Raw genomic sequence first — 25,490 nt, forward strand, 5'->3', positions numbered from 1 at the left:
CTTTGAGAACCTATAGGGCAGACCTCTGCCTTTAGGTTTCAGGCAGGTTTAGGCACCTATGTGTTTCCTGTCCAAGTTACCATTGGTCAGAGTCCCAACACCCCAGCCCCTTTCTCAGGCCTTGTTCTGTTTCTCCCCCTTCCCTAGCAAAATGAAAAAAGAAAAAAAAAAAGCCTTAGAGATTCTTTGTCCTTCCTCCCCTCAGGTCAGACTCCTGCTGCAGCCCCTGGGCAGAACCACCTAGAAGCTGGCCAAATTGATTTTTCTTCACGTCACAGGCCTTGCTAGCCAACAGAGAGTTGGACTGCAGGAGTTGAGGCTCTAGGCCAAGGGGAGGAGTGGGGTGATGGGAGAAGGGAGGAGGGGATGGAAGTTTTGCCTAGCAATTGTCTGAGGTCACTTGGACATTATGAGGCAAAAGTGAGAGAATGGTGGCCTGGCCAGACAAGAACTAACTGCACAGAACTCAGCTGAGGGCTTCCCCTTGTTGGGCCTATACCTCTAACCCACCTTGAATCTTAAGGAAACTGAAGAAAAAGGGTCCAGCATAAGAAACCGGATGGATGGATGGAAGAGGGGTAGAGGTTTGGGGAAAAAGCCAGGAGAGTATGCATAGAATGACAATGAGTTCCAAACTCAGGAACATCAGCATCTCTCCAGTCACTTGGTCTGGCACTATTTCCAAGTGTTGCAGCATCCTGAAAGCTCAGGAAGCCTTCTGGAAAACATCCCAAACTCAGGTCCCCAGGGACTCCAGGGTGGCAGCCTTAGTGGAGTTGCAAAAAATGCTTGTCTTAAAAAAAAAAAAAAAAAAAAAAAGCTTGTCTATGGAGGGTCAGGGACAAAAATGTACTGGGTATAGGCCCCTCCCTCCCCCAAAAAAACATCCACACGTGATGCAGTAAGTTTTACATAAAGCTAGATTTATTGAGTTTCAAAGGATGGCCTTTCATTCTGAGAGTATGTCCTTCCTACTTTTCTACTAAGAAATGATGGTTATAGTAAACAGTGTTTTCTTTTTCTAGTGCAGTAATGGCAGAATTAATTTTAATTTTACTGAACTGTGAAAATTCAGAAGTCTGAAAACTATTAGTGAAGTGGTTAAGAGCACAGAGGGTGTTCATGGGGCGCCTCTCACCCACAGAGGGTGCCTCAGTAGGTTGAGCTTCGGACTCCTGCTCAGGTCACGATCTCCCAGTTCCCAAGTTGGCACCCCGCCTTGGGCTCTATGCTGACAGCTTTGAGCTGGGAGCCTGGATCCTGGTTCAGATTCTGTGTGTGTGTGTGTGTGTGTGTGTGTGTGTGTGTGTGTGTGTGTCTTTCTCTCAAAAAAAAAAAACCATTTTAAAAAAAAGCACAGAGTGTGTTCAGACATACAGCTACCACTTACCTATTTATGAACTTGAGATGGGATTGCCAGATTTGAAAAACAAAACAGGATGCCCAGTTAAATTTGAATTTCAGATTAAAAACTATTAGTGTGTGTGTGAGTGTGTGTGTGTGTGTGTGTGTGTGTGTGTGTGTGTGTGTTAGTATATCCCAAAAATGATGTGGGGCATACTTATACTACAAAAACTATTATTTATCTGAAGTTCAAATTTGCCTAGGCGTCCTGTATTTTATCTGATATCTCTAACTTGAGATTATTTTCATTCCTAACATGACTAAGCCTTTACTAAATTTTACCTGCTATTATTGTTTTTGAAGCCCTTTCTGTGCCACAGCATGACAGGATGTGTGATTTTTATCTAGTCATTTAATTTCTGGAAGCCCAAACGAATTCTTCTGAAAAACAGGAATTATAAAACATTTATCATAGACCTGATGTAAAAATGAAAGAAAAGAAGTTGTGTGAAATAACTCCCAAGGCGCGTTATTGTCGTTCTCCGTCCAAGCCCCTATCGGCCAAGACTACAGGTCCCATAATCCCAGGCTGCGTCCCTCGCCATTACCTCATTCCCTGGCCGCATTTTCGCCAATCCCGGCTTCTCCAGGGGTGTGGTAGCGGGCTGTTCTCGCGACTTTTGCCTTGCCCTTCTCTCTCCTGTGAGATTCCTGTCGCGAGACTTCCTGCTCTCCACCTCCTCCGCCGCTCCCTTTGCCGCCGCCTTAGCCCGGGACCCGGACCCAGCCTCTCCCCTACCCGAACACCGGCCCCGGCTCCGCCGAGGCCCCGGTCCCCCAACCCCGCCTCGCCGCCGCCATGGCGGACCCTAAGTACGCCGATCTTCCCGGCATTGTGAGTACAGGGCCAGCCCCGGCTCCCAGGACCGCACCCCCGACCTACTAAGGACCCCCAACAGACACTAACCCGTGACCCCTCCCGCCTGCAGCCCCTCCTCCGCCCCAGGGCTCCAGCCCCTGGCTCCCCGACGGGCCGCAGCACCCTCCGGAGTCTTCTGACCCGACTTGGCCCTGCCGCGGAATGGCTTACCAGGCCCCTTTTCCGGCAGTCGCCGGTTTCTCCGCCCAGACATCGTCTCTGGGCGCTTATCGCTTGTGCCCTAGTGTTTCTTCCAGCCGTGTCAGCACCACCCGTGTCTCCCCAAATCTCCCCATTATCCCCCCCGCCATCCCCACTCCAAACAGACATACCAGGCCACTTGGTGATGGCCTACAACCCGCCAAAGAAGAGGTTAACCTGGCAGAACCCTTCTTGTGCCAGATAGAAAATTCTGCCCTCCGAGAAACCCGACCACCCCCGTGGCCGACCCCCACATATGCCGGCCTGTACCCTCCTTTTGTGTTGCCCTGCCTTGCATTCTCAAGGGTGGGGGTTGGGTCACAGTACTTTTGAATACTAAGGTCCTGAGTCACTCTAAACCTTTGTGCCAGTGTGCTAGGGTAGTGGTGTATAGGCTGTGGCCTAATTTGAAGATAGCCCTCTCCTACTTCTGATATAATGATTGCCAAGGGCCCGCCCCCATTCTGATTCAGGATAACATCTTTGTCATCACTTGCACTCGCCACCTACCATGAGGTCCCAGTTGTCCCTGCTGTCATCCCAATGCCTTCAAGACTGGGAACTGACATACAGTTCCCTGGGCAGGTGGAAGAGAAGGGACAGAATCTTGGCCTCACAGCCTGCCTTCTCTGTTAGCTTATTCAAATGGAGTGGTTTAGGGATATTGGTGGATGCTGGGTAATGAGGTAGGGTGGTCACTGCTTCTATCTGCAGGCCAGGAACGAACCAGATGTTTATGAAACCAGCGACCTACCTGAGGATGATCAAGCGGAGTTTGATGCGGTAAGACCATGTGCTGCTTCAGGACTCCTCTGGACCCTAACCTCTCTCCCCTAGGCAGACCCTTTCCCTTTTCTGGTGAGCCACAACAATAAGCGGGTATGCCAACCCAGCCTGGGAGGTATGTAGGTTGCAATAAATCATGCCAGGAAGGAGATTGAAGTCAGTGGAATTATAGCCAACAAGTCCTGATCCTTGGGTTTTTTAAACAAAGTCGAAATATCTCTCAAAACAGTTTAGTTTGGGGCTAGTGATTTAGGTAGACCTCTGGATGCTAATCCATGGTAATGAATCATGGAGTCTGAGCACTTACAGACTACTTGAGGTTAGGAACTAGGCCTTTGATTTCATAAAATATTTCACTCAATACATGTCCATTAGTGTATCCTACCAAGAGCTAGATTTTGAAGTATAGAGGAATACACTTTTACATGAATACCCAGTATCCTTTGAGCAAGGAGTGAGAAAATGATGTGGAGATTGTACAAAGATAAGGAATATGGTCAGAGGAAAAAAAAATTGAGAAAGAACATAAATATTTCATATCAGCAAAGGAGAGTGTCTTAGCACTTTCAGATCTAAGATGAACTCTGAGGAAGGAATTAGCTGTGGACACATTTTAACCATGAGGGGAACCACTTAGCATTGTTTATTGAATGTGTTCATTCTGTGTTGGTTTTTGTGCAGCGCAGAGGAATAAATGTCCCTACCCTCAAGGATCCCCCAGACTAGTGAGGGAGTTAGGATACATATAGGAAACATGTAGTAAACAAAATTAAGTGAATGGAAACCAACACAGTAAAAACTTGTATGTTAAGGGCCAAGGAGAACAAAGGTCTACTAGTAAAGCGTGTCTTACAAGATGTGTTTTAGGTTCTGTTCCAAAGAGAACTGGGCTGAGGTCACATGGATGATAAAGCAGGCTCAGTATGTGTGTCTGTAAGTCCTGTGGCTATGTCTGTGGGGCTGGTTAATCCTGGAGAATGCTGGCTGCTGGCTTATAATGTATGGCTTGGCGTACTCTCTTATTCCTTACTTGGTTTCCCCTGTGTGGAAGTGGTTCCTACTTTGTGGGAACACCTTCCCTGTCTCCTCTCAGTGGTGTGTTCCTTGTGGCTTCTGTACTTTCTGGCATGTCAGTCTGTCCCCCAAGCTTGAGTATCTGGAGATAATGCAGATGTCATTGCTGAAAGACCTGGGTGTGCACCTGTCACTCCAGATGTATCTTATTAGGAAGCTGCCTTTGACCTCACAGAGCAGGCGTGTATAAGCTGAGGACTTCAGTCCTCTGCCCTGTTTCAGAGACGGTTCAACTTTGGCCTAGGCCTCTGCCTATAAAGTATCAAGCCTTCATGGTGAGATGATCAATGGAAGTTTGTCCATTTGTCACTGACTAGCATACAGACTGGCAGTATCACAGCAATCCCCTTTCCAAACCAAAACATACATTGTAGTTTTCCTTTTGAAAGTACTGGAATATTTCTTAATAAGATGACAAGCGTGGACGCCCCTGAATATGCAGCCGTGATTGGCTGTTTCTCCCCGTTGAACAGCTTATTTCAGTAGTAAGTGGGGTGGCTGATAGGGAGCGGATACCCAAAGTGTTCACGTCCTGCAGCATACTGCCTAGGATGACAGAATAGGAGTGATGGGAGCTGGATGGTACATGCAGGAAGAGTCGAGTTGCCTGCGTCACCTAAGGCTCAACTAAATGACTCTTCATCACTAGGCAGGAGTGGGTGAGGTGGGGAGACCTTCAGCTGCTTCAGGAGCCCAGGTGGGGGCAGGGAGCTGAGATGTTTACTGATGTCAGCTAATTTCTCTGGCCTCTGGGTGTCCCTGTGGGCCTTAGGAGGACAGCCTTCGGGAAGTCAGCTGAGTAATGGTTCTGTTCCTGCTCTTAATATTGATGTAAATGTGCAACTTGAAGAGATGTGAGTTGTACTTAGTCCAGAAACCTCGTGTTGGTGAGGTCTGGATTGTCACTAGCAGCCTATAGCTTTTTCACCTGCCTTCCCAAGACCTAGCACAGATGACAGTGCACATCACCAGTATCGTGGCTGAACCACGAGGTGTTCAGTCACCTTCCTAACTCCCAGCAACGGAATGTTCTGCCTTAGTCTCCAGATTATTTTCAACTTTAATTTGATCAGTTTTTAAAATAGACAGTATAGGCACATAGAGCAAAAGTGTCTTCCTAGCCCTGCCTGCCACCACTCCGTTCCCTTCCCTGAAGACAACCAATATGACCAAATCCTTATGGAACCTTTTGGGGGATCTCCAGATTTTTATTTAAAGAAATAACCAAAGTGTGGACCCTCACTATCTTTTAACCTCCTTCCTCTGATTTTCCCACTGTGGAAAAAAAAAATGAGGTGCTGGAGGAGATAATGTTCTCTAACATCCCTTAAAGATTGTAATTGCTAGTTTAACCTAAACGTAAAAGTATTACAGTTCTGATAGTGGGGAGGATGAGGGAGGAAAGTAGTGTAAAAGGTTTAAGTTTTGCTAAAGATGATCCTGATTTTCCTGTTATCCCTTTAAAACAATTTTAGCAGGAAGTAAAATATTCTAAAATGAATGGGCCAGGCAGATGCACAGGCTAGCCCTTTCTTCTTCAATCTGGGAGAATCTCATCTCTGTATCTCAGACACTCCTAGGTCGATTTGGGTGCGGGACTGTTTGGAGACTTTTTTTAAAATGTCTTATCAGGAAAGTTAATTCCCAACTGGAATTCCCTCCCTGCTGGGCCCACAGCCTCCTTTGGGTCGGTAAGGCATTCTGCTCATGGCTTTTGAACTGCTGGAGCGAGGAAAGTAAACTTAGAAAACCTCCCTAGAAACAGGGTATAGTTTCTCCCTTTATGCCTTATCCATCTCTAATGCCATGTGAAAGGGGAGAGGTGACCTAGCCATAGTTCGATGGGGCCCTGGCAGAGGCTGTTCTTCAAAGGGCAGATACTGCAGAACCCTTCCCCGGCCCGAGATGAGAAACAGTACGTTGTCTTCCTTATGGATTGAGATATCATAGAGTTTGCTTGATTGTGTTCATTGACTGTTGGCACTCTTGAACTTACCTGAGTTTTTCCTAATGCTTCCCCCATCCTCCCTCCTCACCACCTTGCCTGGACACTAGTTTGCACAAGTAAGACCATTCGATGCTTCTTCTCTGCATGTTTTTTTTTTCATCTGCCATCTTGCATGCAATGCGCTGTCACTGTGCTATTGGTGTAGCTAATCGTTTTAAATTCTATTGAGTCCCTAGCGGAGTCACTAAGGGGCCTGCTGGCCTTGTGTTTAAAAATCATTAATCCAGGTTTAGAAGTACAACTATGGTCCATGAATCATTGTCTCTTTCTCTTATGGGGTCTGCAAAATAAAACTGTCCAGTGGAGGATGGAATAGAAACATGGAGGCTAGGAATGCTTTTGGATATGAGGCATTTAGACGCTGGAGTTAGAAGGGGGTTGGCTCTTTTCTCCTCAGAGTGAAATGAAGTTAGGAGAAAAGGACTGTTAGCCATTCTGGACAAGGGTGAAGAACAAGGAGGACAATCACAGTCCTCACTTCCTAGCTGTATGTAGATTACCCCTTGGAAAAACTCGTTTTAATGTTCCTGTGCTAAGCCTTTAGACAAAGGTAAATGGGATGGAAAAGGAGTGTTACGTGCAATTTTAAAGTAATAACTTGGGTTATTTGTGCTTTCATGAGTCTCTGTTTCTGTACCCCTCCTGACCATGGATGAATGGTCAGCACTGTGTTGATCCATCCTGGACAGTTTTATTCTACAGCACTCTCCAACTTCCTTGTCATCGTGGTTCTGAAGTTCTCCTGGCTGCAGTGTTGGCATAGAGCTCAGAGAGCAGCAGTGGCCTCTTTCCCTGTCTGATCTAGAACCTCAGGTCTTGCCCTCTGAGGCACAGCCATTAAGCCAAACAGTCCTGGGGAGTCAGGGGGTCCATTAGTGAGAGGGACTGGAAGTCATGTACCAGGTAAGCTGGTACCTGAGTTCAGGGCACTTCGAATTTTCCAATCGAGGTGGCTGGGTGTACTGTTTCCATGGTGACTGTCACTACTCTAGGTTATAAGAATGATGATGAGGAAAAACTCATCATCCCACAATGCACCCGTGGGACAGCCCTGGAGATGGTATATACTGTTTACAAACTAATATACCACTTTTCCTTTTCTTTGATTTTCTGTCCTCCCCCATTCTGCTTGTTCCTCATGATTTGAACTTGAGCTTACGGCTCAATGTTCTCTCCTTCTTTGAGTTTCTCCCAAGCTGGTTTTAGCTTGGTGGGGCAAGTAAGAGAAAGGTAGTGTGTGTGTGTGCCTCCCCTCGTATGTTTGCATGCGTGCACCTGTGAGTGCTTATACTCACTCTGCGCAGAGACATCCCAGTGTAGACCACAGGGCCTGGATCCGCCTCGACCCTGAGCTGAAACAGGAGTCTTGGATTAGCTGGACCCTGGCATCAGACAGGACGGAGAGGTTGAGGCTCAGGTGTACCTAGCTGAAATCTCTGGGGCAGGAAGCACTTGTCTTTGTCCCAGCATGCATTTTCATATACACAGCCATCTTCAATCCTCCACCATTCTGTGTGCCCATCAGTAGAGCTCCTGGAGAGGCAGGGCATACAGCTAGATTTCCCCTCCTGGCACTTCTTCACCAATCTTGCTTAGAAGCGAGAACTTTATGTGGCTGGACTCAAAGAAGGCCTCTTTAAAATATTCTCACCTTTCCCTCTTGTCCACCCGCTAACTTCTGTGAACCTTGAGAACAGAGGGTTGAAGAAACATTTTCTGCACATGTGCTGGTAGCCCGTGAATCTTGGTGTCCTCTACACTTTTTGTGCTAGCACGTCGTGGCCCAGTTGCTCTGGTTCCCTCAGTGCTGCAGGGCGAGTTACCAACTAATCAAGATGGATACAAACACACTGGACTATCCAAGGGACCAGGACTTGCCCTGTCTCTACTCTGACAGCAGAGAATGAGAACGGAGCTGCAATTAGGGACTTCATATCTCCTGAAACTCACCATCTCCTGACATATTTTGTTCTGCCTAACCTAAAGTCATATCAAACCATCCACATGGGCACCCTCATTGTCACCGATTCTGCCATCCAAATGTCTAATTCTTCAAGACTAGAGAAACCAAGAGACAGCGAGACTTGAACCATGAGCTCCCACCTTGAGAATTGTGAGCCCTCAATCAGCTACATGTCCTCAGAATCTCCATAGCCTCTGCTTCACATTCTGCCTTGTCCACCTCAGCCTTGTCTCCCCCCACTTTCCTGTTCCATGCCACTAGCTTGCAACATCTCACTGGTTCCCAGATGATCTTAAATTGCTGCCAATGGCAAAGCTTCATGACAGTCTCCCCACCAGAGAGGAAAGGGTCCCAGGCTCTTCTTTCTCTTGGGGTATGTGGTGACTCCAGCTGAAACTTCTTGGCCCCCAAATTTTGCTAGGCTCCCCTGGGCCCTATGGTGCAGTGTGTTTGAAGCTATCATATAGTGCATGTGACAATTTGCTAATAACAATTTTGTCTTTTTTTTCCCTCCCTCACCCCCATTTCCCCACTCCCTTTCCTTTTAACTCTTTTGATTTTCTCACCTCTGGGGAAACCACAAGGAGCTGGTAAGAAGCCTGACCTTTCATCTGCTTTTTAATGGGGTGTGCTGTGATGGGCAGTTGTTCCTCTGTCCTTTTGTCTCTGCTAAATCTTTAATCCCTCTATCCAGCCCCTCCCCAGCTGACAGCCTTTTCCCATCTTCCAAATCACTGTAATGATACTGCCCCTAGCCCATGCCCCCAGATCTCTGAGATACTGGCGGAGTGGGTGCCACTGGAGGACTGAACAGTGTCGGCCACCTGAGTCTCTGGGGCCACATCCTTGGAGAGGCTCTGAGATGATGCCCGCGTCGGGCAGCTCCTCTCCTGATCCAGGACATGGTCCTAAGTGGGAATAGTGACATGAAAGCACTGTTCATTCTTGTCACCGTCCAGGACCTCTGAGACTCACGGTCTGTGTGTTGATCCTTTTCTGCTCGTCTCCTTCCCTATTTAGGAAGCATGTAAGAAAGTAGGTTCTCATCAACATAGTGCCTGGCCCAAAATAAGGGCTTACCAAATGGTATCTATGATTAATTTCATTCCTTGGTCTATATGTGCTTCCCATTTCTCTTTTTAGGAGGATTTTTTTTTTTTTTTAATGGATTTCTACTTCATTGGCCTTGACTGGAGCACTCACAGGGGAGAGTGGCATACTCTTGATTATGAACTTAAGAGAAGGTGGTTGCCACTCCTGATCAGGAGTGCTTCTCGGACAAGAGAGGCCAGAGACTACTCAGTTATTTGGCCTGTGGGTGTTCTAGCCATACATTTCAGAGAAGGTTAAAGAGCTGATAATTTGGAGCCCAGTTGTCTCTTTACCGTTGCATTATGGGCCATCGAGCCCTTTTGTTTTCCCTTAATCTTTAGCTCTTGCCCCTCTGCTCAGCACTTCCCTGAAGAAGAGGTAAAGATCAAAGTTGATGTTTTCTCCTTACTCCATCCTTTCCCTTATTTTTAAAGCTGCCACTCACACTGATTCCTTCTCCAATAGCAGACCGGAGATGCTGCTGCTCTTCATGATGTCTCTCCATCATCATCCTCCGCCCCCACCCCCAATACCCACACACAGGCAGAGACTCTGTCCAGTCCCGGCTGCACATTAGAATCATCTGGGTAGCTTTTCAACTGGCCTGCTATCCCAACCCTACCCCAGAACAATTAAATCAGAATCTACAGAGGCGAGCCCAAGCCTCTTTTTTTTAATTTTAATTGTCTTTTGATTTGTTTTTACATTTTCTAAGTGATGCAACTGTGCAGGCAGGGGTGAGAACCATTGTTGTAGTGAAAGGAAAGACTCACTTTGCCTCCTGTAGAAGATGGAGATGGCATCCTCAGCACAAAAGAACTTCTGGTCTCCTCCCTGCTCCTTCAGTAATGTAGAGAGAGCTGTCGGACTGCTGACAAGTGACGGGGTTGGGTAGTTTGGAGTGCCCCGGCTTGGTGTAGTTACTGGAATCTGAACAGCCAGTCGATAACTAGTAAGGAGGAAACCTCTCTGCTTCGGTCCCTAGGGTAAATTGTCTTTATCCTTCTCTTCACCACGCGCCCTATTTATGGAAGAGCTAGTGCTTGAGACACGGCCAAGGACTCAGGGAGAACAGTTAGGTGCTGCAGCTTCTCTTCGAAAAGATGCTGGGCCACCTCCATGTCAGGACCTAGGCGTGGCCCTTACCCACAGGTCCTCGTGGCAAGCAGATGGCACATACGCTTATCGCTTCTAAGATGTCCCTTAGAGAATACATTACTCTCTTGCCTGTTTTCTGTGTGCCCTGAGCTCCCCACCCTCATGGCAGCCTGGAAACAGGGCTGCTGGTCAGGCCCTCTGCCAACCTTCCTCTTGTGTCTAAGAGTTGGTGTCTTCCCTTCAGCAGCACATTCACCCTGGGAGTTAGCAGCTTGCTTGTCTGCCATCCTTCCTCTCCCCAACCCCCAGGAGGATGGAAGGTTAGCTTGAAATGGCCTTCCTCAGCAGCAAGGAAATTTACTTTTGGGAGGGGGAGGTTAAAAGAGGTCAGGTTGGTTTCTTGCCCTGAGTGCATGGTGTGTGCCAGATAAGCGGGAGGGCCCAGTTGGATGGGGTCGGGGGATGGGAGGCTTATGTACAGAGTGGGTGGGGAGGTTATGCTACCTCTGTTCCCACTTGAATCAGGGTGTTAATATTTATACAACTGAGACTAAATTTACCGGGAAGCTTCCGTTTCCTAGGCTGAGCCTAGCTCAGCAGCTTGGAGTGGAACTGCCCTTCTCTTCCCTTGGGAAAGTAGGTCCCAGTCTCCTCTAATGGTTTGGGGATTTTGTGGGGTCAGGGAAGTCTGGGGGGAGAATGAATCTGCCCTTGGCCTAAACTACCTATTCCTGCAGGAGGAGCTGACGAGCACAAGTGTGGAGCACATCATTGTCAATCCCAATGCTGCCTATGACAAGTTCAAAGACAAGAGAGTGGGGACAAAGGGACTTGGTGAGACCAGGCTGGAAATTGGTTGGGGGGAGGCCTATCCTCAGGCGGTGGTGACTTTTGCTTTGGGGAAAGGGTCGTTCATGGAGATCTTTCATGGTAGCCCTGACAGTCAAGTCACTTGAGTCCATGACTGCCTTGGGCCTAGATCAGGCCCTCAATTCTATCTTCTTTTCTTGGCAGATTTCTCAGATCGTATTGGAAAAACCAAGAGAACAGGATATGAATCTGGAGAATATGAGATGGTTTGTTGTGTGTGTGTTGGTGGGGATGGTACAGTGATCCTGTTTAGGAGAGAAACCAAAGGATACAGTCAGGCTTCTGAGTTTTTCTCTCATTAGGGGTCCTGAGGAACCCAGCAGGATACAGTCGGGATGCTTAGTCCCCCTGCTGTTTGCTCTGGAGAGTCTCCAGGCCTCTAGCTACCTCCAGTTTTTCTGTACTAGGCTGTTGTGAATTCTGAGGTGGATAGGATACCCTTATAACTTGGGCCCAAGGTTTGGATAAATTCTTTTCTCTCTTTTTTTTTTTTTAATTTTAATGTTTATTTATTTTTGAGAGACAGAGAGAGACAGCATGAGCTGGGGAGGGTCAGAGAGAGAGGGAGACACAGAATCTGAAGCAGGCTCCAGGCTCTGAGCTGCCAGCACAGAGCCCAATGCGGGGCTTGAACCCACGGGCCGCGAGATCATGACCTGAGCCGAAGTCGGACGCTCAACCGACTTCGCCACCCAGGCGCCCCTTGGATAAATTCTTGAAGCTCCCTGTATTAAGAGGTGTAACTTCCCTGTCTGTGCTTGCTCTCTAGCTTGGAGAGGGTCTGGGAGTGAAGGAGACCCCACAGCAAAAGTACCAGCGACTACTGCATGAGGTCCAAGAGCTGACAACTGAAGTTGAGAAAATCAAGGTAACTAAACTCTCTTCTCCCCTCTCTGCTCTGACTTATGTCGCAGAGGAGGACCTCACAGCAGGAGGAGAAACATTCCCTAAGCTCCTGGCTAAGGGAGCTGAGGTTCCTAGATTTAGGAATATACATAAATCTACATTCAATGCCATAGATGGGTAAGAACCATCCAGTGACTTCCAGCCACTGCTGTTTTTTTTAAGTTTATTTTGAGAGAGACAGAGGGAGAGAGAATGAATGGGGGAGGGACAGAGAGAGAGGGAGAATCCCAAGCATGCTCCCAAGGTCAGCACAGAGCCTGATGTGGGGCTCAAACTCATGAAACCGTGAGATCACCACCTGAGCCGAAATCAACAATTGGACGCTTAACCGACTGAGCCACCCAGGTGCCCCTAGCCACAGCGATTTTTAAGGGTCTTGATCCTCTTTTTTTTGGTCTTGATTCACACTTGCCACCCCTCATTGTCTACTTCACACCAGACAACGGTGAAGGAGGCGGCCACTGAAGAGAAGCTGACCCCCGTGGTACTGGCTAAACAGCTAGCAGCCCTGAAGCAGCAGCTCGTTGCTTCCCACCTAGAGAAGCTGCTGGGACCAGATGCGGCGATCAACCTCACTGACCCCGATGGAGCTCTGGCTAAGTGGGTGCCCTACGTGGTTGGGAAATCATTGCTGATTGGGGCACAGGGGGACTCAGCCAGGTGCTGGCCAGGATACTAAGGGGAGAGGTAGCCCAGTTTTTCCTTAATGCTGAACATGAGACAGAAATGACCGTGACTGGGCTGGCCCACATGCTTCAAGACTTGATCTTACTACTTGGTCTCCTGGCCCAGGCGCCTACTGCTGCAGCTGGAAGCAACAAAAAACAGCAAAGGAGCTGGTTCAGGGGGAAAGACCACCAGTGGGACCCCTGCAGATAGTAGCCTTGTCACTTACGAACTACATTCTCGGCCCGAACAGGACAAATTCTCTCAAGCTGCCAAAGTAAGTATGGGCGTGAGGTGGTTGGGGGGCCGGGGTGAGGTGGCCCTAAAGACTTTCCTGCCTCCCTCCAAGGGATCGGATCTGAGGAGAGGGTGCTGGGAATGCTTCTGATTCCTCTTGATGTCTTGTTCCAGGTTTCCCTCACCCATCTACTTTCAGTTAAGATTTTAGGATTGTGACTAGGGATGTGTTCCAGGGAAAGGAGTCCCTGGGCAGAGTAGAGAGGAGGAGAGAGGGAATGGCAAGTGGACAAGCAGAGAAGAGCAGGATCTTAGTGCCCGCTGCAGCAGCAGGGAGGCGGGTGGCAAATCGCACCTCCTTTCTCCTCTCTAGGTTGCAGAACTTGAGAAGCGCCTGACAGAGCTGGAAGCGACCGTCCGCTGTGACCAGGATGCTCAGGTCAGGTGCTCTCCTCTACTTAGTCTGACCCTTGGATCCCGCGCCCTTCTTCCTAATGTCCACAGCATTCCACAGAACCCTGGAAAGAGTGGGAAGGGCTTCAGTTATCGGACCAGCCAGTGGGTTGCCAGCTAGAACCAGAAAGGATGGGAGAAGGTAATAATCATGTGGAGATACAAGAACCACTGATTTCTTTCCTCCTTTTCCCAACTAGAATCCCCTTTCAGCAGGTCTACAGGGAGCCTCTCTTATGGTGAGTGTAAAAGGAACCGGTGTTAGGATTACAGAGGTGATACTGGGATTGGGTTTGCTTGGAGAACTGTGTTTGGGTGTGTAGCTCTATACTTAATTCCCTTCAGTGGAATAGGGGGTGGGCTCTTCTAGTCTGATCCTTTCTCTCTCGTGAAGTTTGTCCCAACCCCCACCCCCAGGAGACTGTAGAGCTGTTGCAAGCAAAGGTGAATGCCCTGGACCTTGCAGTTTTGGACCAAGTGGAGGCTCGGCTACAGGTACTAAGCGGAGGGCAAACTGGATTACAGGTATCTTGGGACTTTGGAAGCCCTGGGTGCCCTGTCAACCTTAAGTCTGTGTTTTCAGAGTGTCCTGGGAAAGGTGAATGAGATCGCCAAGCATAAAGCTTCTGTAGAGGATGCAGATACACAAAGCAAGGTCAGGAAGAGCCCTTTCCCTCATTTTTATACCCTTTCCTGTTCCCTCGTGTTCTTGGAGTCCTTCTGGTGGTCCTGCCAGAGCGTGGGAGCATTGAATCCCAGGTGCTGTCTTCATAAGCTCTGATCAGCTGAGAAAGTCAGGGCAGTGTTTCAGTCCTGTCCCACCCTACTGAAATGACCCTTGTGTACTTCGCTCAGCCACCCCCTCTGGGCCCTGTCATGTCCCCCCCCCCCCCCCCACCCCCAGGTGCATCAGCTATATGAAACCATACAGCGCTGGAGCCCCATCGCCTCCACCCTTCCAGAGCTGGTGCAGAGACTTGTCACCATCAAGCAGCTGCATGAGCAAGGTGGGAGGCCGGCGGCCAGGGGAACTAAGAAGTGGAAAGTGGGCAGTCTTTGTTTCCTTCCCTCTTGTCTTAGATTCTAACCTCACCCGTCTCTTTCTTACCTTCTTTTGCAGCCATGCAGTTTGGTCAGCTCCTAACACACTTGGACACCACACAGCAGATGATTGCTAGTTCCCTCAAGGACAACACCACCCTCTTGACCCAGGTGTGTGCCCCTCTGTTAGTCTGCAGCCTCCCTTCGCTAGCACAGACTAGTGGGTTCTGCCTTGGCCCATATCGTAGCACGTTATTGTGGCAGGAGTTTGCTCTCTCTACTGTGTTTCAGTGGTCATGGGACCTTTGACAACTGCTTCACCTGGGATCTTCCATCTCACCATCGGGAAAACTATACCTACCTCAGGGTTGTGCAGATTGGGTGAAACACCAACGGGTGAATTGTTAGGAGTCCAGTGAACTTCAGTTTTTCCTGTAACACCTACCCCGTCCTCATCCAAATGCTCCTGTATCCAGAGCACGGCACATCGGGAGGAACATGGACTTTGAAGTCAACAGCCAGGCTCCGGCCTAGTTCTGCCACCTCTTCTCTGACACTGGGCAGAGCCTCACGTTCTTCATTCTTACCAGTGCCCAGCACATAGTCCTCAGTTTCTCTTGGAAGGCACTGTTTTCAGTGCTGAGGGCAGAATTAAAGCTGAGAAGCCCAACACGATAGGACCGTCAAGATAAATGAAAAAATATATCAAGTACAGTATGTCCTTCCTATACATGGCAGTTTCCTTAAGTTTTGAGTCCATAAAAACCCTCACTTCAACAAAATCTTACATGTCCCTCATCACATGAAACAGATCAAAGAGTGGTACTGCTTGAGTCCTGCCTGCGTGGCAGATCCTAAGCTGGGTCCATCGGACTCCAGGGGTATTTAAAAACTGCTGCTCTAACCTCCCTGCTCCAGGGCCCGTCAGCTAGGCTTCCATGTCTCTTTTGTCTTCTCTAAGAGAACTTCTCCAGGTCCTCATCCAGGTAAGCACCTGGACCCAACAAAGAGTAAAACGTCTCTGTTATTTTCTAGGTGCAGACAACCATGCGTGAAAACCTGTCCACGGTTGAGGGGAATTTTGCCAACATTGATGAACGGATGAAGAAACTGGGAAAGTGAGCGCCTTTAAGAGATGCGGAACGGGGGTAATCCCTACCCCTTTGAACTCTGTTAACAGCTTATATAGGGTTTCCCCTTCATTATAACTCTCACATCCCCATCCCATTTGACACTGGGGGCAAGGGGTTCTTCTTGCATGTGGGGTTTACACCCCTCCTCTGATGAATACAGACTGGTAGTGGGGGGGGAGGGACATGACACTGTGGTCTCCCCTCAGGCCTCGGGGACACGGGCCCAGCCACATGCCAGCTCCTGTCCAGTACTGCTTTGCCTGGGGTGGGGAAGGATTGGGCCCGGTCCTCCAGCACAGCTCCCGTGGTTGGTTGTAATACTGTACAACTGTTTCTGACCATTAAATGCCGTTGTACTCTGCGTGACCCCTGCTGTGTTTCCTGGGGAAGAGGCGGCACTGAGACAGACCTTCACAGTGTAACAGGCAGTTTAAGCCACTCTCCGCTAGTAGAGGATTTAAATTGTAACGTGTTCTTCAATTAAGGAAAAAATGAGTACAGAGTCAGAGCCAGAGTTTCAAAATATTCTCATCTGTTAAATTAAGAGTGTCTCCCATAGAAAAGCAGTGGAGGCCCCACAGGGCAAGTACAAAACAGAATTAAAACTCCCAAGGGTCTTGTCTTTACAAAAGAAAAGGCAGGAGGCAGCCCCTGGACAGCGGGTCGTGCTGGCCGCTCCGGTTGGACCACGGTGCATAATCCTCAGTCGCATCATCACAACGTCTCTGAGCGTTTCGATGGGGGGAGAAGGGGCAGTGTAGTGTGTGTGGGAGGAGAGGCCCAGAGGGCTCTCTGTGCCCCCTTACCCCCTTTTATATCCCAGAGGAAAGTAGAGGGAAGCTGGCTACACCTTGAAATGAGGCTATGTGTTTCAAACCTGGGGACAGGGGTAAGAGGGGATCTGTGCTTTGAGCAACCTGAGCCAGAGGCAGAGGGGTGTTGGAGGGGTGAGGGGGGAATGCATGATGCTTATTGCTTTGTACCTTTCACTGGGAAGGAGGGCAGCAGCCAACAGTAGCTCACAGGTTTGTAAACTGAGCCTGCTGGCTTCAAGAAGGGAGGCAATGAAGTCGAATTAAATATAAAAGAGTCATTTGTGCAAAAATAACTTAAACAAATAAAAGACCTGGGGAAGGGGGTGTTCCCCTTAGCCTGGTGGGGAGAGGGCCATATACCACCCCCCCAGGCCTTTTCAGTGACATGGCTTTGGGGGGGAGGGGGTGAGCTTCCCTACCCCCTGCAATGGCTCAGGATGGGATTGTAGGGGAAGGGGTTGCATTTGTGCTCTGAGTGGGGAGTAGTGCCCCCACCCACTGTCCACAGGTGCAGGTGGCTGGCAGGGGCTCCCAAGGCTCAGCACTCAGCTCTCCCCAGTCAGGGTCAGATCCAGCTCCAGGTATGGCTGCTAAGGGGCCAGTTTCCTCCTCTTGTTTTTGGCAGGACGGCCAGGGCGGGCCCGGGGAGGCAGAGGGACAGCCGCCTATACAAGAGGGGAAGTTGAAAGAAGTGATCAAACAGCTAGGTATTGGGAAGTCTTTTATTTTCTCCCCATGCCCTCTAATCCTCTTCTCTTGCCTCGTCCCTTACAACCTCCCCCCATCCCCCCCACCCCGCAACCCTGACACACACTTACGCGGGTTGTGGGGCTGGGGTCCAAGGTAACGTCCTGGCGGGAGCTATTGCTGTTCCGAGCAGGGCTGCAATAAGGGCACAGATGATCAGGAATACCTCCCCAAGCACCAGGTGAAGCTCAGAGTTTGGGTGGGAAGCTTTCTACTTTTGGATAATAAAGGCATAATATCCTGTTCATATTTAAACATGAGCCTTATTGAAAGCCAAGCCACTCTAGACATTTCTATAAACCCATCAAGAAGTGGGAGAAGGCCAGGACTGTGGCAGGCCAGGCACTCACTTGTATTTTCTCCTCCGGCCACGACGAGACTTTCTGACTACCCCTGGGGGCACCTGGGAAAACATGGACTGTATGTGTAGGAAAAGTTAGGAAAAGGAACCAAGTTCCCAGCCTTTCCTCAGAGCCCTTCAGCCCGGACCTCCATCACCCTGCACTCACCTTAAGGTCCTCAGAATGGGGTCCAGGAGGGGATGGATCCTTGGGTTCAACACCCCCTTCAGCCAGCTCCCCATTATGCTGCCAGTGATGGGTCCTTCTTGGGGACCGTTCCATTTGTCCATTGAAGCCACCACGTGCCCCCCACTTGAGGGCCAGTCGGCCAGGCTCCCGCCGGCTACCAGGCTTTCGGCCCCGGCCTGGCCTGGCCTCACCATTAATGCCCCTAAGTCCCCCTCCTCCCCTCCGGCCCCGTTTCCCTGACCCCCTCCCAGCGAGCAGCTCAGGGACTGGGGGGTCGGGAGAACCGTGGGGTGGGGCTAAGGCACTGAGGGGAGGCCGGGCAGGCTCCGGTTCCAGGGCTGAGGTGGGGCTCTGAGGGGGCAGACAAGGGGCTTCTGGCTGCTCTGGAGGAATCTGCAGGCGAAAAAATAAAATCTTAGTCCCAAATATGGTTACTCTGCTGTAACTCAGAAAGTCATACATCCAGTTTGGGAAAAAATTCTGTCCCTGATACACACGTGCCCACAGGCTCACCTGGAGACTCTGTAGCAGGCAGGCTAGGGGACTAGAAGCCTCTGAGAGGGGTGGAGGAGCTCCCCCCCCAGGGAGGAGCTGCAGCCCCAACTGGCCAGAGAGAAGAGGGCCAGGAGGCTGCAACAGGCTGGGGAGGGTTCCAGGGCTGCTGGTCAGCGAAGACAGATCACCTGTTGAAGAGTTAGGTCAGGAGTCTCCCTTGGCAAACCAGTTAGGCTGAACAGACCCTATTAATCTTAGGCTTAACCCCAGGGTCAAAAACTCTTCCCCAACTCATCCAGCCTCTACTCCCAATTTTTACTGGTTCCTTTCTTCTCTTTCACACCAGAGTTTTCCCTCAGGCTCACCCAGCAGGCTGGCACTCAGCAGAGGGCTAAGGAGTTGGGGGGGTCTCCCTGAGTTGGAGGGGGCCTTGCCCAGAGAGGAGGCCCCCGGGTCAGTAGTTGCCGTGGTGACACTGGAGGTAGGTGGTCCAGGTTGGGGGGCACTCAGGACACAGGGCTAAAAAGAATGACAACACCATATGCGTAAAGTATTTAACAAACGTACAGTACTTTCACATATACGATCTCACTAAAGTCTCACGTGAAGTAGGCCACGCTTATTAAATACAGACCCAGTTCTTGCAGCCATCCTACCCCCAGCCAAGAACTAAGCCCTCCCCAAAGGCCCTGAGGAAGAGCTCAGGCATGAAACTGAAAGCCTTTGATTCCCAGCTCCCATCTCTGATTCTACCTCTTGTTCTGTCCCACCCACTCCTCCCTTATCCTCACCTGGGGGGGTGTCCCCGAGGGGGGATCCAGGCTGGCAGCCAGCAGCGCAGAATTTAAAGCTATGAGGGTAGGGGGGGCTGAAAGTGGGGGGAATAGTAGGGGGGGCAGGTCTCCCAAACCTGAAAATGTCTCCCCACTTGGACCCCCAGCTCCTTCTGCAGATCCCTCCCCATCCCCAGCTGTGGGGCCCAGGGCCAACAGGGGCAGGAAAGAGGCAAGGAGGTTGCTAGGAGGTGCAGAAGGGGGTGGAAGAAGGTCTGAGGGGGGTGGTGGAAGCAGGGAAGCCACAAGAAGTGAAGGCCCTTCAGGTTCTCCTGGGGCTAGGGGAGGGCCAGGTCCCCCGGGTGGGGGTAGCAAGGGCTCAGGGGGAGGTTGTCCCCCTCCCCCAGCCAGCACGCCAAATAAACTGTGGCTGAGCAATGGAGAAGGTGGAGGTTGCCCCAGACTCAGAGGGAGAGGCAAGGCCCCTAGCATCCCTGGGAAGCCGGCTCCACTCAGCGCCAGGCCCTGCTCAGGACTAGGGAAAGGGAAAGCCTCCCCACCAGCCAGGGGAGGCAGAGGACAGGCTGGGCCCGCCCCCATCCCAAGCCCTTCAGATGGGCTTTGAAGCACAGGGCTGGGGACAAGGGGGGCTTTGGAGGCAGCTGGTGGGGCAGGGGCACCTGCAAAGGAAAAGAAAAATTCAGCTCAAGACAGGAGTGTTTGTTTCTCCCAGTGTCCAAAGAACCCAACCCTCATGCCTCCGACCCAGAAAACCACCCAAGACCTCTCTAAGCTCCCCTAAATACCTTGGCTGCCTTTATCCACCAGAGAAGGGGAAGGCTCTACCACACTCACGTACCTGGCACACTGCTGAGGCTGCCACTGGTGGTCCCAGGCAGGGAGGGTGGGATAGGGTGCCTGGGCTGGGGAGGGCTCCCTGAGGAGAGGGTTGGGGGAGGAGGAAGGTGTGCATCTGACCCCAAAAGGTTAAAGCTTCCATCAGAATGGGAAGGGCCAGGGGTGGGTAGTCCCAGCAGGGACAGCACAGAAGGGAGAATAGGTTGGGATGGCTCAGGGAGAGGAAAGGGTTGAGGGGCAGGAGCAGGGGCCCGAGGACGGCTCCGTCTAGGGGCTTGAGGGCCTCCCCCTTCTAGCAATCGCAATACCGTTGGGGGTCTGCGGGGACGACGCTGAGAGGGACGGGGTGATGAGGAGTGGGAAGCTGAGGGTGTCTGGGCACGGGGCCTTCGGCCCTGTAAAGTGCTGGGAGGGGGGAGCGGGGGATGCTGTGCCTTGGCCGCTGCAGAGAGTAGGCTGCTAGCAAGGAAGGGGGGTGCCCCAGGCCCCTCCACCGTGGGGGCCCCTCCCAGGGGTCCCAAGACCAGGGGCAGGTGCATAGTGGCTGAAGACACTGGTGGCTGAGTGGCAGGACCAGGGGGGCCAGGGGGACCAGGGAGATTATTGCTTGGGGGCAGAGGAGGGGGCGTTAAGGCATCACTACAGTGGAAAAGAGAAGGGTCTGAAGGTGGTGAGGAGGAGGCATGGGGGGCTGGAGATGAGCCCAGGTCAGGGGGCACCAGGCTGGCTCGGAGGGCAGCTCCCCAGTTGTAGGAGGGAGCATTGAGGCTGATAGCAGGTGGAGGCGGTGGGGCTGGAGAGGGGGCATTGCCCCTTGGAAGGAAACAGGGGCTGCTGCTGCCTCCAGAAGGGACTGGGTCAGGAAGCCTTGGTGGTGGGAAGAGCCCCCCAGGGCCTGCTAGAGGAGGGAAGGCCTGTGGAACGGAGGGTGGTTCTGGGGGAAGGGAGCCAGGACCCCCATTAAGTGGAGTTGTAGGAGGGACTCGACAGGGAGGGCGGGCAGCGGGGGGCCCTGGGGACACAGTGTGGAACATTTGGGGGCTCGCTCCCTCTCCTGCAATGAATGAGAAATGAAGGGTCAGCCTGTGGCTCCCCTTCCAACAACTTTCTTTCATCTTCTCCATCCCATCTCCCATAGATCCCCAACCTCCCTGTACCTTCCTCTCAACAAGCAGCTCCCTGCGCCACCCTTCTCCTTACTCCCTCTCATAGAGCTCCTCCCACCATCCCTCTTCCAGGCCCTTAAGTTTTCCTCAGTTGTCGGGAAAGTGGAGAAAACTCACCAGGAGAAGAGTGTGAGCAGGTGGTCTCCATGCTTCGGTACAGAGTTGCCATGGCAACGGCTTTCCGCCGGTGGTTGCACAGCTTGGTCATGTCCTCCTCTGATGCGGGCCCCACCCCAGCCCCACCCGGGGTCACCGGGGCCAAAGGGTCAAAGTTGAAAACCTGTAAGGCAGGAGTCACGGACAGGGACTCTGAGAGGGTGAGATCTGTGAGAAGAGCTACCATGATCAGTCATTTGCAGTAGGTCACTTGGCGTATCCCTGTATTCTCTGGCACCCCTCACCACTCTGACCTTGGGGACATTGAGTGGACACTCCAGACCGCACTTGCAGGTCCCATCGCTGAGGAGGTAGCTCCGGGTTTGCTCCAAGGAAGACAGCTCTGTGCCACTTGGGCTGGCAGACGACAGGGTCAGAGATATAAAGTTAGTTGACACCATATCAGGAAACGTGCCTAAAAGGACAGTTCTTTAATCAAAGACCTTCCTGGGAAGGACAGAGGATAAGGGATGTGGAAAGAGAAAGAAACAGATTTAAAGGGCCAGATACAGACAGCAAAAAGGCTGAGGAAAGAAGAACAGAGAGCAATAGGGTAGGTACCAGAGATGCGAGCTTTGAGAGGAGGGGTGGGAAAGAAAACTCAGGCACCGAACAGCCTGAGGACAGAACTGTGGGAACTCAGGAGCCATACCTGATATAGAGCACAGCACCCTCTCGAACACAGCGCTGCCAGCCGATGGGGACAGATGTGGCCACAGGGCCCCCAGCTCTGTCTGCTCCACTGCTCTCATTGCCCCCATTCATTGTGTGTAATCAGCTCCCACGTGCCTGATAACAGACATCCATGTGGGCATTAGGAGGATTAAACTGTGCTGGGTACCTGAGGGAGTACTCCAGGAAGGCAAAGATTCTGGGGAGACCCGAGAACTCAGGAGTATGGAGAAACCCTCAGAGAGCTGAGAGAGAAAATGAAGAAGAACTCTCTGCCATCCCACCATGGCTACCTGAACATCTCTGCAAACATTGTGGGGTCCAGTCTAAAGCCGGGGCCTCCGGCTTAGCCCACACCTGCAACACAGGAGAGAGAAAGGACTGTCGGGAATCTGCCCAACTCAGAAGAGCACCAAAGCTCAGGATACTCTCAAGGGAAAGATCCTTAACCACATGAGGTAGGTGCCCACACGTATCTCAGGGTTCTGTTGGCTGAGTCCACAACCATCCTTTCCGTGTACAGGACTGAGGAACCAGAGGATCAAAGCCTCCACTACCAGGGACCAAGAAATCAGAACCCAATTACTAGACGTAAAGGGCAAGCCCCCTTTGTCCCATCAGAGACAGAAGACTTCATCCTGGAATATGGGCAAATTCCCATGCCAGGCCACTAGGAAGTTTCCCAGAGAGTCTGGCCCCCTGCTGTTCCCTACTCCCCAGGAAGATCACATAAAAAGTGCAGATTGCCCCACAGGTCATCAGGCAATTGCCCAACTGCCCGCTGGGGTGGTACCAACAGATCCCCTCCATGCCTGTTTCATTAGACAATCACTGATCTAGTTCATTTGGGTCTTCTGAAGAAAGGTTGGATCCATAGCTCTGTCTTCTCCCAAGATACTTAAAAGCTCCTGATTTCCCCCCAAGCCTAAGGCAAGGGGCTTCAGGACCTCCTACCCCACTGGCTTCAAATTGGCTCTAAGAAGGATTTTCTTCTGATATGTGGGGAGGCCCCCCCCCCAAAAAAAAAACCTTGCAAGTATCCTCTCCAAACTCACCATCGCTCCCACCCCACACTGGCGGCTTCTAAACTTTCCCTCTCATAACAAGGCGCCCTGTCACCCAGCCTGCTTCCCTCAGCTTGGGGAGGAGGGGAAGGCGCACGAAGTAGGAAGGAACTTGGGGAGAGGGCGGGCGGAGGGTGGGCGAAGCACTGAGGGGAGGGAGGTGAAGAAGGCAAAAAGTCAAGCAGTGAGAGGGAGAAACGGCGGGGGCAGGTGAGGGTAGGGAAGTGGGGATGAGGCCAAGGAAAGGGGCCGAGAGGACGCGGAGGGGGCAGAGGGTAGGGACTGGAGGGGAGGGGAGGGGGAGGGGCGGGATGGGGGGGCCGGGCCCTGCACTCACCGCGGCCCATGGTTCGGCCGGCCCCGCCCTGCGCAGTCGCGGCCCAGAGGGTGAGTGGGAGGGAGTGGGAGGAGGGTCGGTGGAGCCCGAGCCTCCGGTACGGCCCCGGCCGGTCCTAGCAGGAAGCGCCGCCGCCGCCGCCGCGGATCACCGAGCGGCCTCCCGCGCATGCGCCATGGGGGCCAGGGGCAGCCCTGGGGATTCCGTTCCCAGAAGGCACCGCGCAGGCTGGTGCCGCCGCCGCCGTCGCTGCCGCCGCCACCGCCGCAGCCGCCGCCGCCGCCGCCGCTGCCCGGACGGGAGAGGGGCGGGGCCGGGCCCCCGCCCAGCGGACAACGACGAGCCAACAGGAGGGGCCGCAGTGCGCATGCGGGAGCGCGCCTACCCCTCCCCCACAACCCCCCATTAATCCCCAAGAGAACAAACACCCCACGCGGCCCCCCCGCCCTCCGCGGAAGGATCTGAGCCTCTTCCCAGGACACTGGTGGCCAATCCCAGCCCTCCCCGGGAGGGGCCCCTTCTAAAGCCACAATCTGTTGGGGGAGCCAGGAATGCCAGGTCCGGGAGGGGCCAGCCCCAAAAGATGAAAGTCGCGACTTGCCCTGCCCCGCCCCAAAGGCTTCCCGGGTAGTGTGCTGGGACTTGACCCGCCTCCCCAGGTCAACATGTCACAACACGACCTCAGCCTGTCAAGTCACATGACCTTTGCCTGTCACTGACAACCTGGTCATGTCTTTGGGCCAGGAGAGACCATCTGGTCTAAACCACCCCCCCACTCCCATTTACAGAAGGGGAAATGGAGGTCTGGAGCAACGCAGCGCAGGCCTGGCCAAGGACCTGTCACTGTCACACCACCACCGATACCTGTCTTCCAGCCACAACCGACCTTGTGACAGATTCTACTGAACCCTGGCTGCCCCCACGAGGGTATGACAGTATATGTAACCGGCCATCACATGGCATCTTTTTTCTACCTAATGGCACAAGAAAAATACTTCGCATTTTAAATGGTGCTTTTCACTTTTGTTCAGGCTGCCTCCAAGTTCATAGTTCTCTCATTTTACCTTCACAACTCATTATCTTTTATTTACAAATAAGAACGGTTGAGGCACACACTTAGGTGACTGGCCTGGGATCCCTGGGCAAGTGAGGAGCAGCTGAGGCTAGAATCTGGGCTGCTGACAACCCAGTCCAAAGCAGTTGTGCGCTCAAGTGCATGCAATGTCCTAGGCGAAAGGCTCTAACGCAGCCCAAGGCACCTCCGCGGCAGGAAGCTAGTGCAAGGCTCCTCACAGCAGGGAGTCACAGGACTTGGGCATCTGGTACAGTGAAAAGGGCGGGTCTTGAGCTTTCGTGAAGAGCGCCAGGGCACCGTGGGGGAATGATAAGTAGGGAAAACAGTGAGAATCGGCTCGACTGGTCAAAGGACACGAATCCTGGCATGCTGGGGGCCCATCAGAAACTTTACAAAGATAAAAGTTAAGGGTGCTTTTCTGAAAGGAGCTGAAAATGACAAGCAAAAGTATTCAAGTTCCTCGGCCTCTTCTGGGGGAGTTGGGGGCTAAAAGAGAAGACCTTTTTAAGAATACTCGAGAAGACGTTAGGCAGTCCTGTAATGCGAACTTTCAAAAGTGGTTGGTTTAAAAGGCCTTGTGTCCATTAACTGGGAGGGGACCAAGCAAAATGGGAGTCTCTTATGGAGAAGGTGAAACAGGGGCTAATGCCAGGTGGGCGGAATCAAAGCTCTTGAAGAAGACAAGCTGCAGTGAGGCTTCTCAGGCAGCCTGGGGGCAGCCACGGTTGATAGCCGTTGGGGCCGTTGGGAGCCGGGCCCTGGCGCCCCGCCCTCTCTTCTCCCCTACACCACCCCCCTACCCTGCACCTCCCACCACCCTTGTAGTCCCCTGCGCGTGCGCGCGAAGACACCGGTTGCCAAACATTGCATCATCCCCGCCCCCCTTTCCTCCCCTCCCCCTCCAGCTCTCCCCTCCGCGCGCGCGCATGACTCACTCACCTCCTCCGCGAAGCCTCGTGACCCAAAGCCACTTCCGGGTCCAACACAACGTCTACCCCCAAGCCGGAGGGA

The 25,490-nt window shown here is 52.0% G+C and overlaps 2 protein-coding genes across 5 annotated transcripts; one reads left to right on the forward strand and one right to left on the reverse strand.

Moving 5' to 3' along the window:
- Positions 1-2,034: 2,034 nt before the first annotated feature.
- On the forward strand, positions 2,035-16,157 carry DCTN2 (dynactin subunit 2). The gene is made up of 14 exons (XM_019454900.2): positions 2,035-2,239; positions 3,179-3,247; positions 11,223-11,319; positions 11,500-11,561; positions 12,125-12,223; positions 12,701-12,861; positions 13,054-13,204; positions 13,538-13,603; positions 13,818-13,856; positions 14,035-14,112; positions 14,201-14,272; positions 14,522-14,624; positions 14,738-14,829; positions 15,694-16,157. Exons 1-14 carry the CDS (start codon positions 2,204-2,206, stop codon positions 15,778-15,780), a joined length of 1,212 nt encoding a protein of 403 aa, XP_019310445.1. The 5' UTR covers positions 2,035-2,203; the 3' UTR covers positions 15,781-16,157.
- Positions 16,158-16,301: 144 nt separating this feature from the next.
- MBD6 (methyl-CpG binding domain protein 6) lies at positions 16,302-25,477 on the reverse strand. 4 transcript variants are annotated; one of them, XR_008419649.1, is made up of 14 exons: positions 23,405-23,697; positions 22,297-22,360; positions 21,984-22,120; positions 21,586-21,688; positions 21,293-21,455; positions 20,011-21,063; positions 19,170-19,831; positions 18,744-18,897; positions 18,397-18,566; positions 17,863-18,276; positions 17,704-17,771; positions 17,425-17,488; positions 17,102-17,271; positions 16,302-16,516 (listed from the first exon to the last, which is right to left on the reverse strand). XR_008419649.1 is itself a non-coding variant. In XM_053895642.1 (13 exons), the coding sequence occupies exons 3-13, from the start codon at positions 22,094-22,096 to the stop codon at positions 17,197-17,199; spliced, it is 3,039 nt and encodes a 1,012-aa protein (XP_053751617.1). In that variant the 5' UTR covers positions 22,097-22,120; positions 22,297-22,360; positions 25,419-25,477; the 3' UTR covers positions 16,302-17,196. The 4 variants fall into 4 exon arrangements, 3 of the variants coding, with proteins under 3 accessions (XP_053751617.1, XP_053751618.1, XP_053751616.1); XM_053895642.1 differs by lacking the exon at positions 23,405-23,697 and adding an exon at positions 25,419-25,477 and having other exon boundaries at positions 16,302-17,271; XM_053895643.1 differs by having other exon boundaries at positions 16,302-17,271; positions 17,704-17,756.
- Positions 25,478-25,490: the final 13 nt, after the last annotated feature.

The sequence above is a fragment of the Panthera pardus genome, unplaced genomic scaffold (assembly GCF_024362965.1).
Source record: "Panthera pardus isolate Hobbes unplaced genomic scaffold, ASM2436296v1 HiC_scaffold_6, whole genome shotgun sequence".
Lineage (NCBI taxonomy): Eukaryota > Metazoa > Chordata > Mammalia > Carnivora > Felidae > Panthera > Panthera pardus.